The 15320-nt window shown below is 45.2% G+C and overlaps 1 protein-coding gene across 2 annotated transcripts in view; it reads left to right on the top strand.

Moving 5' to 3' along the window:
* plxnb3 (plexin B3) overlaps nucleotides 1-15320 on the top strand; it is a 155963-nt gene that overhangs the window by 125059 nt on the left and 15584 nt on the right. For both annotated transcript variants that reach the window (XM_052058672.1, XM_052058670.1), the window contains 7 exons: nucleotides 62-213; nucleotides 298-398; nucleotides 474-691; nucleotides 761-939; nucleotides 1035-1101; nucleotides 1184-1330; nucleotides 1473-1550. In XM_052058672.1, coding sequence (XP_051914632.1) covers nucleotides 62-213; nucleotides 298-398; nucleotides 474-691; nucleotides 761-939; nucleotides 1035-1101; nucleotides 1184-1330; nucleotides 1473-1550 — 942 coding nt within the window. The remainder of the gene's footprint in view (nucleotides 1-61; nucleotides 214-297; nucleotides 399-473; nucleotides 692-760; nucleotides 940-1034; nucleotides 1102-1183; nucleotides 1331-1472; nucleotides 1551-15320) is intronic.

The raw sequence follows: 15320 nt of genomic DNA, 5'->3' as shown, positions 1-15320 counted from the left end.
CTGATAGAGGTGTTCCTATTAAATGGCATGCAAGTTTGAAAACACTGTGTGACTTTCACAGGTGGTGATGGGTAACCTGCAGGTGGACTTGGGAATGGTGCAGTATGACAACGACTCTCAACTGCCTCCTATCCCTTTGGCTGCTCAGATTGGTTTGGGGGCTGGAGCCGCTGTCATCATTCTATCAGTGTTCATCATCATCCTCATGTATAGGTTTGTCTTTGTCACGCTCTATTAAATATAATTACAGGGTTTTAGCCAACTTAGTGTCTTATTCATGAAAGTTTTTGCATTTAGGAGAAAGAGCAAACAGGCCCTAAGAGACTACAAAAAGGTTTTGTTGCAGTTGGAAACATTGGAGATCAATGTGGGCGATCAATGTCGGAAAGAGTTTACAGGTCAACAAAAACATCAAATTTTGGTCCAAATGTGCCCAATGTATGCTTGAAGAGTCTTCTCAATGTGGCTTATAGACCTGATGACAGAAATGACGGACTTGAGCAGCGATGTGGGAGGACCAGGTCTCCCCTTGCTAGACTATCACACATACGCAGAGAGAGTTTTCTTCCCTGGCCACCAGGTGGCGCCGCTGAGCCACCTACTAGACCTACCAGAGTCCAGAAGACACACAGTGGAGCAGGGCCTCCAGCAGCTCAACAACCTGCTCAGCAATAGACTCTTCCTCACGAGGGTGAGTGGGGCAATGTGCGAGATTGGGGGACACCGTGGATGTTGGGTGACAACCAGATCTGTCTGGCAGTTCATTCACACCCTGGAGGCACAGCAGGGCTTCTCCCAGCGGGATCGTGGCTATGTGGCCAGTCTCCTGACCATGGTGCTGCATGACAAACTGGAGTATTTCACTGAGGTCATGAAGTGTCTACTGCAGGATTTGGTTCAGCAGTACGTTGCTAAGAATGCTAAACTCATGCTGCGAAGGTATGTTAATGTTTCAGATGAGGAAACATCAAGAGGAAGAGGTTTTGATATGATATGAAAAGTGTACAAATATGTGCCCTCATTTGATGTTTCAGGACAGAGACGGTTGTGGAGAAGATGTTGACCAATTGGATGTCTATATGTCTCTACTCCTTTCTAAAGGTACATTCATTTTTGTCCCTCACTGTGTGTGCCTTGAGCCTATCATTTGTCTATCTGACACCCGCATGTATTTATTTCTCAGGAGGTGGCAGGCGAACCGCTTTACATGCTCTACAGAGCCATAAAGTATCAGGTGGACAAAGGTCCAGTGGATGCTGTGACGGGAAAAGCCAAGCGTACGCTCAACGACAGCCACCTGCTACGAGAGGACATAGATTACTGCGCTATGGTAACAGTGACAATGCACACTTGCAATCACATCATTGGATTGAGAGATATTCAATGTGTGTGTGTGTGTGTGTGTGTGTGTGTGTGTGTGTGGGTCTGTGTGTGCGTGCGTGCGTGCATGCATGCGTGTATGTGATGTTCAGACACTTCTGCTGAAGAATGCAAATGATGACAACTGCCCTTGTCCTGTAAAAGTGCTGGACACTGACACCATCACACAGGTACGTACCTCTTCAGGTCAAATCTATGGTCTGTCTGCCTGTTCCTCATGACTCACATCCACCTATGCATCAACTTATCACTTTTCTCTCTGTGACCTGTTTATTCCTCAAGTCTTGCTGAAGCAGGCTCTGTCTGGATAACAGCAAGTCAGTTTTTAAACAAAGGGAACTGTAGCTTAGGTTCTGCAAATGCTCTCTTCTCTGAAATGCTCTAATGCTAAAAAAGTATTTGGTCTGGACAGTAACCTCTTCAAACAACATAAAATAGCCCTTGCAAAACCATTTGCACACTTAATAAATCTTTCCATAAATTAATGTAGCGTGCCATTTGCCTGGAAGACTTGTAGGGTTGCTCCAGTCGGAAAGGCTGGGGATAAGACCAAAGTAGAAGACTACCGGCCGATAAGTATCATCCCAGTCATTTCAAATTAGCTCATAAATGGATTGCATCACTGCTAACTGACCATCTTAAGTGGCAATAACCCAGTGATACCAAAAATACCATTCAACCAAAACTACAATTTGTTATTTCCATGAGATCATCAAAGGTCGAGTGCATAGGTGTCAAACTTAGGTCCTGCATGTTTTCCAAGTCTCGCTGTTGCAACACACTTGATTCAAATGATCAGATCATCAGCAAGCTCTGCGGAAGCCTGACATCGAACATGTTCATTTGAATCAGGTGTGTTGCAACAGGGAGACTTGGAAAACATGCAGGACAGCGACCCTCCAGGACCTGAGTTTGACACCCATGGTCTAGTGCAGGGGTGGGCAATTATTTTCCCGGGGGAGCCAAATGAGAACCAGAAAATATTGTGGAGGGCCGGGCCAAAAGTTAGAAATAGAAATAGAAAATAAAGAAGATAGCACAATGTCTTTGTATCCCAGTAATAATGTAACATTCTCCTCCAACATCACACTCAGCACCAGTTCTCCTCAAGGATGTGTACTGAGCCCCCTGTTGTTCACGCTCTACACATTTGACTGCTCTCCAACTCTTATTAGCGGTCCAGTTTGCAGAAAGTTTTTAACATGATAACAATCAAACCATTATAGGAAATGTTCATTTACTCGAGCCACAAGCAATTCACTCTGAGCATGGAAATTGCCACAATCGGACTGAGTAAGAATCGCTTCCTCTAATGCAGGGGTGTCCAAACTTTTTGCCAAGGGGGCCAGATTTTATGTGGTAAAATGTCGGTGGGCCGACCTTGGCTGACATTCTTTACATTGAACAACAATATTGTTCAACAAATTTTAATAAGCCAGTCTGTTTCACATTTCCATTTTTATTTTAATTTCAACAATCTTAAGAATTTCTTTTGGTTCATTTGAAACAGGTATATCACATGCAACTGCTTATTCACTTGACTTTTTCTTAAACAGAAGTCTCCTGAGTGCAAATTGATTGATTTGAAACATAAAATGTATCACCATGACTTTTCAATAGTCACAAAACCTTTGACTCGAACAACAGGGAAATGAACAAGCAATACACATATCCACAACTGCAAGGATCATTTGAAATATGACATATCCGTCAATATAAACACGGAGTGATGTCTTGTTAACTCGTGAGTGATGCCCTCTAGTGTCTAAATGCTATTACTCATTTAGTGAATGCTATTACTCATTTAACCACTAGAGGGAAGCAGTACTCTATGAAACATCACTCACCAGTCTACGAGACCTCCAGTCAATGCAACACGTGTTCCATTGCGCCCAACCTGCGGGCCAGACGGCACTAATTTTATGACGGGGTCCGAGGGCCGGATGAAATTCGACCGCGGGCCGGACTTTGGCCGGACTTATGCTCTAATGTCTCGTAGATTTGAGTCTTTCCGACTCCAGGCGTCTCCTGAATGTTTCGTACCCTGTTACCCGCTTCGTTTAATCAGATACAGTACATATCACTTTCTCTTCCATGGTCATTACTCTCTCCCTCTTTCTTCGTCTTCCCCTCCCTCCCTGTGCTCTGCAACCTGAAGTAACTGCGCCACCTGGTGTTGAAATACCTGTCATTACAAGTCCAAACGAAATGAATGCAATCAAACCTTAATTGTTCTTAATTGTCCTCAATCTTCGGCGGGACGGATTAAAAAGACCAACGGTCCAGATCAGGCCCGCGGGCCATAGTTTGCCCACACTGTGGATCAAGGTGGTTATGTGGGAACTGTCTTCCTGGACCTGAAAATAGCTTTTGACCCACTCAATCATAATGTAGTCATTAAAAAAAATGTCCTACTTCAACTTATCTGATGGTGCATTCTGCTGGATGAGATCATACGTGTCAAATAGAAAACAGACTGTTCAGATTGGAAACTCAATGTCACCTTAACTTGGGTGTTCAACAGGGGTACCCCAAGGCTCTATCTTTGGCCTAATTCTGTCCAGTCTCTGTGTAAATTACCTACATACAGTCTGCTCAGATGTTAATTTGCACTGACCGTATTTTCACGACCATTCGGCGCACCGTGTTGTTGAGCGCAGTCTCAATAAGGGGTTTTTCTGTATTTGACACATACACAAAACGCACTGTATTATTGGGCGCAGCCAGGCATGATAAAACATACGCCAGCTTAAACATACAGCATGCATGCACGCACGCTAAAAACATGTTTTTAAAAAGGCAACGGAAGCAAAACTGAGTTCGGTTGTACTTTATTTCGCCATTTTACAATGTACTCACGCGACTGGTACCTGGTAGGGGCGTGCCTTTAGCGTCCTCTTACACACCCACCCTCACTCATTGGTGACTGGTACCTGGTAGGGGCGTGCCTTTAGCGTCCTCTTACACGCCCACCCTTCACTCATTGATGACTGGTACCTGCTGGGGACGTGCCTTTAGCGTCTTCTTACACGCCCACCCTTCACTCATTGGCGGACTTCCACATGCCTGTCGTCACTCACTCCGCCTTTTCTCTATATAAACAGCGTGTCGGCCAGAGGTGCTCTCAGTCAGGTTTTGGAACTCGGCGCATACATTAGACGCTCCGCATTATAAGGCATCCTGTCCATTTTGGAGAAAATGTAAGACTTTTAATGGCGCCTTAGTCATAGTTGTGAAAATACAGTATATACTGATGATACAGTGCTATACAGGTATGTCCATGATAAATCAAAACAAGAAGCTGCAAGAAAACATGACAGCTCTCGTCAATATGCACGCAATGATATTCTCACATATAGATTATTTCTTTACAACTTGGACACAGATAACATAAACTGTACTAAAACGTAACAAGTCTCTCTTTTGCTGAGAATATCTGTCAGAATCCCCTGTGAGAAAGAATTACAACTCCCACCTCCAGCAGAACTTCTCCCACGTCCCTGGGGATGTGACGGTCATTCAGTCTGAGCGGACCGTGTTCCGCGCCTCCATGAAAGAGAGGGTTCTTTGTCGATGTGGCTTTACGGAGTTCGGTGTTTGTTTTGGCAGCAATTCCCAAACCTACTCGTCGACACCCTTGGTAAGGGTTGCTGTCAAGCTGAAGAATGAATTATATTGGGCCAATTTTGGTCTGTGGCACTCCAGAAGCAGGAGGCAGCTTCAGAGGTTGCTGAGGCAAAAACTAAGCGGTGGGGTGGGTTCGGAGGAGCCATACAAAATAAGGAAATTCTGGTCTACCATCCAGCATCTTAGGACGGGGAAGCAGTGCACCATCAACACTGTGTATTTTTGAGGACTCGGGGCATTGTGAGTCAGTGGGGAGAATACTTTGAAGATATCCTCAACTCCACCACCATGCCTTACTTTGAGGAAGCAGAACCTGGGAACTCTGAGGGGCTCACAGCGATGGTTAAAAAGGTCCTTAGTGGCAAAGCTTCCAAAAATTCTGAAAGACTGTGGATGTTGTGAGGCTGCCCTGCTTGATGTGCCTCTACAATGTGTCCACGAGGGTGTAGCAGAGTAACAAGTCAAGGGTGTGGGTGTAACAAGTCGACATGAATGTGGACTTGGAGAAGGCGTTAACTGTGTCCTTCAGGGAGTTCTATGGACAGTACTTCAGGAGTATGAGGTAGCGAAACTGCAAGGACAGATGCCTGCAGTTTTGTCCCTGTACCACATGTTTGCTTTTTGCTAATCATGTAGAGGCACATAACTGGCTTCTTCAAGTTGTGATCTCCAACTCTCACTACAGTGGTTCATAGCCAAGTGTGAAGATGTTGAGATGAAAATCCTCAAGTGGAAATGGGTGTAGCACCCTCTCTGGGTCTGGAATGATATCCTGCCCCAAATGGAAGAGTTCAAGTATTTTGGGGTCGTGTTCACAAGTGAGAGCAGAATGGAGCGGGAGATCGACAGGCGGACCAGTGCAGCATCTGCTGTGATATGGTCAATGTATCATTCCATCTTGGTGAAGAAGGAGCTGTCAGAAGCTCAGTCATCTGAGAGGGTCTCGGATTTTGACCTGCTGCTCCTGCACATTCAGGAACCAGATGAGGTGGCTCGGGCCACTGGTTAGGATGCTTATTGGACACCTCCCTGGTGAGGTATTCTTGGCATGTCCAACTAGGAGAAGGGCCCATGGATGACCCTGTACATGCGGAAGGACTATGTCTCCCAGGCCTAGCTCCCCCCCCCCCCCCGGAAGAGATGGATGTAGAAAATAAATGGTTGAAAAGATATAGATAGACAGATCAAGAGATAGATAGATAACATATCATGGGTAATGTGGTTGCAGAAGTTTGCACAGCCTTTTAAAACCAAAGAACTTAAAGTCTTGTTAATGTCACGTCCCGTGTTTGCCAGCAGGGGGCAGGCCCTGTTGCCATCCTACACACCTGTCACCCATTGGGGACTAATTACACTGGCTTTATTTGTGTGCTCTGGCAGTTGACTTACTGCCGGAGAATTCCGCGCCGTGCCAAAATTTCTCTCGCCCTATTTTCCTACTTGCAATTGATTCATTGCCTCTTAGCCTTGTGGCTGTTATTACGCGTCGTTGTTCCTCTGACTAGTGAAATTTATTCTTTGTCTAATCTGACCCTCCTTGCTATCTTTTTCCGCAAGCGTTTTCTGTTGTCCTTTATTTGATTCCCTGGTCCCCATTTTGAACAGCGCTTTTTGTTATTCTCCCTGTCGGGTTATTTTGTGTTTCGTATTAAAGACTACTTTTGTTCTTTGACAAACATCTTTCTGTGTCTGCTATTTCGGGGATCCTCTTCCTTATTTTGTTGTGCACTGAGCGATCATTCTATCGCTTCAGGCACAACGTGACAGTTAAACGAACTGCCACTGTCTAAAATGATTGATTAAAAGCCTGTACTTGTCAAAATTTGCTACAGTTATTTCAGTGTTGCTTGTTTGCTCCTTTGCAGCCTCCCTGACCAGTTTTCATCCCATCATTTCATTCATTTTGGAGAGATGTCAAGTTCTTGGTAGTGTCACTATTGAGATTAAGATTAAGAATACCTTTATTAGTCTCGCAATGGAGAAATTCCAGATTTCTATAAGAATATTGTGCCAGATTATTTCAAATTCTCATTTACAATGCTGATTCGCTTGTTTATTTATTTATTGATTGATTACATTGGGACAGTGCACATTAATTGACATAAGAATAAACAGTGAAAATGTTCCGGATTTTACATAAATTGTAGTTTTCAGCCGTAGTCCCAAGGCAGGTTTCTAAAATACCACAGTGAGACAGAAAACTTTAAAACCATGATCACAGAAACAGCAGAGTCAAACTAAATCTAAAATATATCAGCAAAATACAGAGGAACACAAACAAACATATAGTGTGATATACAGTAGTTAAATATTACATTCCATTAAAACACTTTGTCAAAGATGTGTCATGTGATGGTGTGCTGTGAGTGCCCCCTCACTCATACGTGTTTCCTGCAAAAGTACAAAGTACCATGTTTTCACATCCATATGGCACATCGTATTTCAAAGGCATAGTCTCAGTTAGCGGTACTATTTGTGTTTTAGACATACAAAAGGCACATTGCATTATTGGATGCTGGCATGGTAAAACGTATGTACTGTAATCTTAAAAATTACAGTAGCTTAAAAATGCACACTAATGTATGTTTTGAAAAAGGCAGCAGGAGCAAAACTGAGTTTGGTTGTACTGATTGAAGTACCGTATTTTCACGACTATAAGGCGCCATTAAAAGTCTTAAATTTTCTCCAAAATGGACAGGAAGCCTTATGATGCGGAGCGTCTTGTGTATGCGCTGAGTTCCAAAACCTGACTGACAGCCGACACGCTGTTTATATAGAGAAAAGGCAGAAGTGACTGTGGACAGGCATGCGGCAAAGAAGTCGGCCAATCAGTGAAGGGTGGGCGTGTATGTATACATATATGGAGAGAGAGAGTAAAAAAGGCAGACGTGAGTGAGGACAGACATGCGGCGAAGAAGTCCGCCAATGAGTGAAGTGTGGGCGTGTAAGTGGACGCTAAAGGCAAGCAGGTACCAACACCCGTATAGAGTGTGGCTTTGTGCATTGTTGCAAAACAACTTCTGTTTTGGTTTCTAAGAACCCCCGAAAATAAATTCTACAAAGAAACACGACTAAGAAGCTCAGTTCAAACTTCAAGCCATTGGTTATACTTTTGGCATGCGTGCCCATTTCACATCAGCGGTGAAAAACCAAGTCAAGCACATGAACTCTGAGCTTGCCGTAGCTTGACTAAAGAACTCCAACCGCTGGACATCGGCATCAACCGGGCGTTCAAAGTAAAGTTGCGACCAGGCATTCAAAGTAAAGTTGCGAGCGGCATGGGAACAATGGATGATCGATGGCAAACACAGCTTTACAAGAGTGAAAGGCAGCGCTGGGCAAGTTACGCCACAACTTGCGAATGGATTTTGGCTGCTTGGACGAACGTGTCTGCTTGTACTGCTGTTTGAGCTTTTGGCAAAGCCGGCATCATTTCTGTGGAGCCACAGACTCTGACAACAAGAGGGAACACGGCGTTTTTGATGGATTACCGGTACTTGCACTATTGTTCAATTCTGATACAAAGGATGACTTTGATGGATTTCTGGGTGATGATTGATGGAAAAACGTGAGTACATTGTACGATGGCTAAATAAAATACAATGGAACTCAGTTTTGCTTCCGTTGCCTTTTTAAAAACGTGTTTTTAGCTTGTATCTGTATGTCTTGGCATGCTACCGTATGCTTCAAGCTAACGTGTTTTTAGCGTGCGCGCATGCATGCCTTATGTTTAAGCTGGCGTATGTTGTACCACTGTAAAACTGCACCCAATAATACAGTGCGTTTTGTCTATGTGTCAAATACAGAAATAGCACCCATTTAATGAGACTGCGCCCAACCATATGGTGCGCCGAATATACTCATGCTATATTTTGATCAATCCTCATCCACAAATGCATCAAAGTCCTCATCTAAATTCATTTTGTATGTGCAAATATTTCATGTTTTTCTACTTTCTTCCCTCCAAATGTTGCTGCTGTAAATCGCAAATTTCTCCATTGTGAGATAAATAAAGGTTTTCTTATATTATCTTTCATGCTGTCAAGGAATACAAATAATGTCAAGTCAACAGTATTTATAGAGCACTTTCAAACAGCCATCGCTGCATACAAAGTGCTGGACATGGAGCGATTTACCATACACAATAAACAGTAAGACGAATCGGTACTAATGGCAGTAGAAAGCACCAAGCAGTAAAATCAAGAGCAAATCTAAGTCATGCTGAGTCGAACGCCAAAGAATACAAGTGAGTTTTGAGGAGGGCTTTAAAGATGGGCAGCGAGGAGGCTTGCCGAATGTTCAGTGGGAGGTCATTCCAGAGAGAGGGACCAGCAACAGAAAAGGCTCAATCCCCTCTGAGCCTCAGTTTAGTTCTTGGTACTTCTAACAAAGACTGGTCCACAGACCTGAGGCACCGGGCAGGTGTGTAGGGGCGGATGAGCTCAGAGAGGTAAGGTGGCGCGAGATTATTTAGAGATTTGAAAACAAAGAGGAGGATCTTGAAAATAACTCTAAAATGAATGGGGAGCCAGTGAAGGGATGCCAGAGTAGGAGTTATATGCTCCCTGTTACGAGTACCAGTCAAGAGGTGAGCAGTGGCATTCTGGACCAGCTGAAGGCGCTTAATGGAGGACTGGCTGACTCCAAAGTACAGGGCATTGCAGTAATCCAGCCGGGATGTGACAAAGGCATGAATTACTGTCTCAAAGTGTTCATGTGAGAGGAGAGGTTTTATTTTGGCCAGCTGTCTAAGGTGAAAGAAGCTGGATTTAACAACGGCACCAATTTGCCGATCGAGTTTGAAATCACTGTCCAGTTTAAGGGTGAAGTTTGAGACCGTTGATTTCAGATAAGGAGACAGGGGGCCCAAGTCTACAGGATGGAATGTACAAGGGCCACTGGGACCAAACAATATCACCTGTCTTCTTTTCGTTGAATTTTAAGAAATTTTGTGCCATCCAGGTTTTGATTTCTTCCAGACAGGATAGAAGTGGCCTTAATGAGAAGGCGTCTTTCTTTATAGGTGAGTAGGAGGAGTTTAAACTGAATACGCTGGGGTACAAGGAGCCAGTGTAGGATTTTAAGGACGGGGGCGATATGATCACAAGTCCGGGTGTGGGTGAGTAGATGGGCGGCGGCATTCTAGATGTACTGTAGTTGACTGAGGAATTTGGAGGTTGTATCGTAGAGGATGCTCTTGCAGTAGTCAAGTCAAGTCAAGTCAACAGTATTTATAGAGCACTTTCAAACAGCCATCGCTGTCAAGGCGGGAGGTGATGAATGCATGGATGAGGGTTTCAATGGCATTGAAACAAAGTGACGGGCGGAGACAAGAAATGTTTTTGAGGTGGAAGAAAACAGTTTTGGTGATTTGGGTGATGTGTTGGTCAAAAGATTGGTTATTATAAAAAAGGACACGGAGGTTGCGACAGTGAGAGAATGGGAACAGGGTGCAATTGTCGATAGTGAGGTTAAAGTTGTTTGGGTGAGGGACCGAGAACAGATTATTAGCAGTTGCGGTTTAGTGCAGTTAAGAGTGAGAACGTTTGTTTGCATCCAGGATTTTATCTGAAAGACAGTTAGACAGGGTGGAGGAGGTTGTTGGGGTAAATGATTTGGTGGAGATGTACAATTGGACGTCATCAGCGTAGCAATGGAACTGGAGACCATGATGATGAATGATTTGGCTGAGGGGTAGAAGGTAGAGGATGAAGAGAAGAGGACCAAGCAGAGAACCCTGGGGGACACCTTGGGACAATGGCACAGTGTAGGAAGAGCAGTTGTTCATGTGTATGAATTAATTCCTGTTTCTGAGATATGAGCGAAGCCAGGTGAGGACTTTGTTGGTGATTTTTAGGGATTGCAGGCGAGATAGTAGGATGGGGTGGTTGATGGTGTCGAAGGCAGCTGTAAGGTCGAGAAGGATGAGGATGGAGAGTAGGCTGGAGTCAGAGGAGAGGAGGAGGTCATTGGTGATTTTCAGTGCTGTGTTGTGTGCGTAATCCAGTAGGCGAGGAGATGAACAGTTAAACCAGATTTTTTTTTTATATAGTCTTTTGAGCTGCCGTTTTCGGGTTTGAAGTTTGCGGAGTTCCAGGGTGAACAAGTGAGCAAGTGAAGCAAGTGAAGGAGACAGATTTGGTTTTTAATGGGGGCGAGTTTATTGAGACAGGAGGAGTGCTGTTGTCGTAGTTGGTGAGAACAGGGGGTTCATGGAACAGTGGAGGAGGTAATATGGACAGATGGTTGAGGACGGAGGTAGAAAGGTCAGTTGGGGAGATGGATTTGAGGTTTCTGAATGATATGGTGCGCTTTTCCTTGGGAAGGGCGCTAGGGAGGTGGAGGTCTAGAGTGATAGCCAGGTGATTTGAGATGTTGAGGTTGGTGTTAGAGAGTTTTTCGATGGTGAGACCGGGAGAACAGACCAAGTCCAGAGTGTGGCCCTAGATGTGGGTGGTGAAGTTATGAATTTGTGTAAGATGAGTGCTTTGATGTTGAGTGAGCGGGTGTTAAATAGAGCCAATTTGAGGATTTTGTGATGTGGGGGAGACAGTGAGGATTGGGAGAGTGGGTGGAGATTTGGATTTGACATTTTAAAATATTTTCTCTCGTTATTGTAGTCGTGAGGGGATTGGCTGTGATGATGGATTGAATGGGATAGATGGCAGCAAGACGAGACAGTGACAGCTGTGGCCTGTAGGGGGGACTATGGCAGCCTGTGTGTTGGTAAAGTGGAGGAAGGGGAAGGTGCAGGTGTGCGATTTATGCCTAGTCAACTTGTGAAGTGGTGAACAGCATGCTGGACATTTGCTGCCAGTATTCGGCTGCCTAGCTTTTTGGGGTGAAAACCATAAGCCTTCAAAAGAGATGGACGGCGCAGAAATACATTAAAATTGTCAATGAAGCCCATGTTGTGGGTCCTGCATGCATTTTGGAGCCAGATGTGAAGGCTAAGAATGCGGCTGAAAATGCCCATGCCACGGTGCGGAGAGAGTGGGCTGCTCATGAAAATTGATTTCCCGGTAGTGTTGAGGAACTGAAGAAGTTTGTAGAAGGGACCTTTGGTGATTTCTGACTGCCGGTGGGATGGATCAACACAGCCAGCATGTACAATAATTCTATGGACAGATGCTGGGAGTGGATGAAGCAGGCTGGGGAGTTTTGCGCGGATGATGGCTCCGGGTCGCTCCGGGTAAGCAGTGTGTTGTTGCATTGAAGAACCGGAGGTTTCAGGTTATGGAGTCGCCAACAATCAGGGTGGTCGGAGGAAAAAGGGGCAAAGTGAGCAGGCAGGGGTGGGTGAAGGGAGAGAGGCTCTTGGTGTCGGTTTAGTCAGTAGTGGTGAAGTGGAGGCAGAAGAGCGCGGGAGGAGACCAATACAGTGCGCTGCGGGGCCTGAGTGAACTGAGGGAATGAGCCGCGGTGAGCAATGGAGGAGAAGAGGTGCACAGGATTTTCTAAAGAAGGGTGCGCCCACGTGCACCCTTGTGCATTCACAAGGTGAACCACATTATTAGCCGCCCATCACAACAAACATAAATAAACAATACAGCTGTCACAATTGAATGTTTTTAGAACTGATTGTTGTTTTGATTATTTCATCAATTAATTAAATAAAAGTGAAAACAATGAAGTGAATTACAAAAAACATGTTTTATGTAATAACTCTTAGTTAACCAATTATTGTGGGTTTTTTTGGTATTCTTTAATAGGGTGGCCAACAGGATCAATGTGCTGCAAATTGCTGCAAACACAGGCAGAATGCCAAAAAAAGGCAAACCCCCCCCCCCCCACATAAATGCGAACTAAAAAAAAAAAAAATACACCGTAAAGCAAAAACGGTGCATGTAAAAATGCTGCAAATGGCCAAATGCTTTCCAGATGCAATATATACATTTTTTTTCCTCATCTCACCCCTCGGGTGGTGTCCGTTCCTCATTCAGCTCGAGTCCTCTACCAGAGACCAGGAAGCTTGAGCGTTCTGCGCAGTATACTTGCTATTCCCAGCACTGCACATTTCTGGACTGAGATGTCCGATGTTGTTCCCGGTATCTGTTGCAACCACTCATCTAATTTGGGGGTCACTGCCCCGAGTGCTCCGACCACCACAGGCACGAATGTCACCTTTACCTTCCAGGCTCTCTCCAGCTCCTCTCTGATCCTTTGGTATTTCTCGAGTTTCTCGTGTTCCTTCTTTCTGATGTTTCCATCACTTGGGACCGCTACATCCACTACAATTGTTTTTCTCTGCCCTTTATCTATGATCACAGTATCTGGTTGGTTCGCCATGACCATTTTGTCAGTCTGGATCTGGAAGTCCCACAGGATATTCGCTCTGTCATTCTCCGCCACCTTCGGAGGTGTTTCCCATTTTGACCTTGGGGTTTCCATCCATACTCCGCACGATGTTTCGGCAGACTATGCCAGCCACTTGGTTATGGCACTCCATGTAGGCTTTCCCTGCCAGCATCTTACACCCTGCAGTTATGTGTTGGATCGTCTCAGGTGCCTCTTTGCACAACCTACACCTTGGGTCTTCTCTGGTGTGGTATATCTGGGCCTCAATGGCTGTGGTGCTCAGGGCCAGCCAGGATGAGTGCCTCTGTGCTGTCCTTCAGGCTAGCCCTCTCTAGCCACTGATAGGACTTCTTGAGATCAGCCACTTCAGTTATGGTCCAGTGGTACATCCCGTGTAGGGGCTTGTCCTCCCATGATGGTCCCTCTTCCAGCGCCTCATCCTTTGTTCCCCATTGTCTGAGACATTCTCTGAGTACGTCATCCGTCGGAGCCTTCTCCTTGCTGTATTCATGGGCTTGGATGTTTCATCCTGGACAGTGGCTCTCACACTCACTAGTCCCCAGGCTCCTTCATTTCGGCTTGCGTACAGTCTCAGGGTGCTGGATTTGGGATGGAACCCTCCATGCATGGTTAGGAGCTTTCGGGTCTTACCGTCCATGGTCCGAATCTCTTCTTTTGGCCACCTTATTATTCCTGCAGCGTATCTGATCACTGGCAGGGCATAGCAGTTTATTGCCCGAGTCTTATTCGTGCCATTGAGCTGGCTTCTTAGGACTTGCCTCACTCGCTGGAGGTATTTGGCCGTAGCCGCTTTCCTTGTTGCCAGTTCGAGGTTGCCATTGGTTTGTGGTATACCAAGGTACTTGTAGCTGTCCTCAATGTCTCCTATTGTTCCTTCAGGGAGTGAGACCCCTTCAGTGCGGACTACCTTTCCTCTCTTGGTCACCATCCGACTACATTTTTCAAGCCCGAATGACATCCCTATGTCGCTGCTGTAGATCCTGGTTGTGTGGATCAGGGAATCTATGTCCCTTTCGCTCTTAGCATACGGCTTTATGTCATCCATGTAGAGGAGGTGACTGATTGTAGCTCCAGTCCTGAGGCGGTATCCATAGCCTGTCTTGATGATTACTTGGCTTAGGGGGTTCAGTCCTATGCAGAACAGCAGTGGGGAGAGAGCATCACCTTGGTATATGCCACATTTGATGGACACTTGCGTAAGTGGCTTGCCATTGGCTTCAAGTCTGGTTTTCCACATCCTCATCAAGGAGATGTATATATATTCATTTATTCATCTTCCGAGCCGCTTGTTCCTCACTAGGGTCGCGGGGGGTGCTGGAGCCTATCCCAGCTGTCTTCGGGCAGTAGCCGGGGGACACCCTGAATCGGTTGCCAGCCAATCGCAGGGCACACAGAGACGAACAACCATTCGCACTCACACTCATACCTAGGGACACTTTAGAGTGTTCAATCAGCCTGCCACACATATTTTTGGAATGTGGGAGGAAACCGGAGCACCCGGAGAAAACCCACGCAGGCCCGGGGAGAACATGCAAACTCCACACAGGGAGGCCGGAGCTGGAATCGAACCCGGTACCTCCGCACTGTGAAACCAACGTGCTAACCACTGGACTACCGGGCCGCCATATATATATATATATATATATATATATATATATATATATATATTAGGGATGTGAATCTCAGCACTGAGGACGATTCGATACACATCACGATCCACTGCCAGCGATGCGATACTTAAACGATACATGGAATTTTCTGGCGATACGATGCGATACGTTTCACCGTCGTCACGATGCGATACGATTCGATACACATTAAGTTGAAATCAATGCGATCCGATACGATACAATGCAATTTGTTGCGATATTGTGCAATTAAACATGATGCAAATAAGCAAAGAAAAAAAGCTTTTAAAAAGATGGAATTCAATATGGTATTACAAAAAGGATACCACTTTATTCCTTATAAAGAGTAGAACTTGTAAAACAACT

This window comes from Hippocampus zosterae, chromosome 2 (genome assembly GCF_025434085.1).
Source record: "Hippocampus zosterae strain Florida chromosome 2, ASM2543408v3, whole genome shotgun sequence".
In the NCBI taxonomy this organism is placed as follows: domain Eukaryota; kingdom Metazoa; phylum Chordata; class Actinopteri; order Syngnathiformes; family Syngnathidae; genus Hippocampus; species Hippocampus zosterae.
Note: the sequence above shows the minus strand (reverse complement) of the source record. Positions and strands in the feature narration are given on the sequence as shown.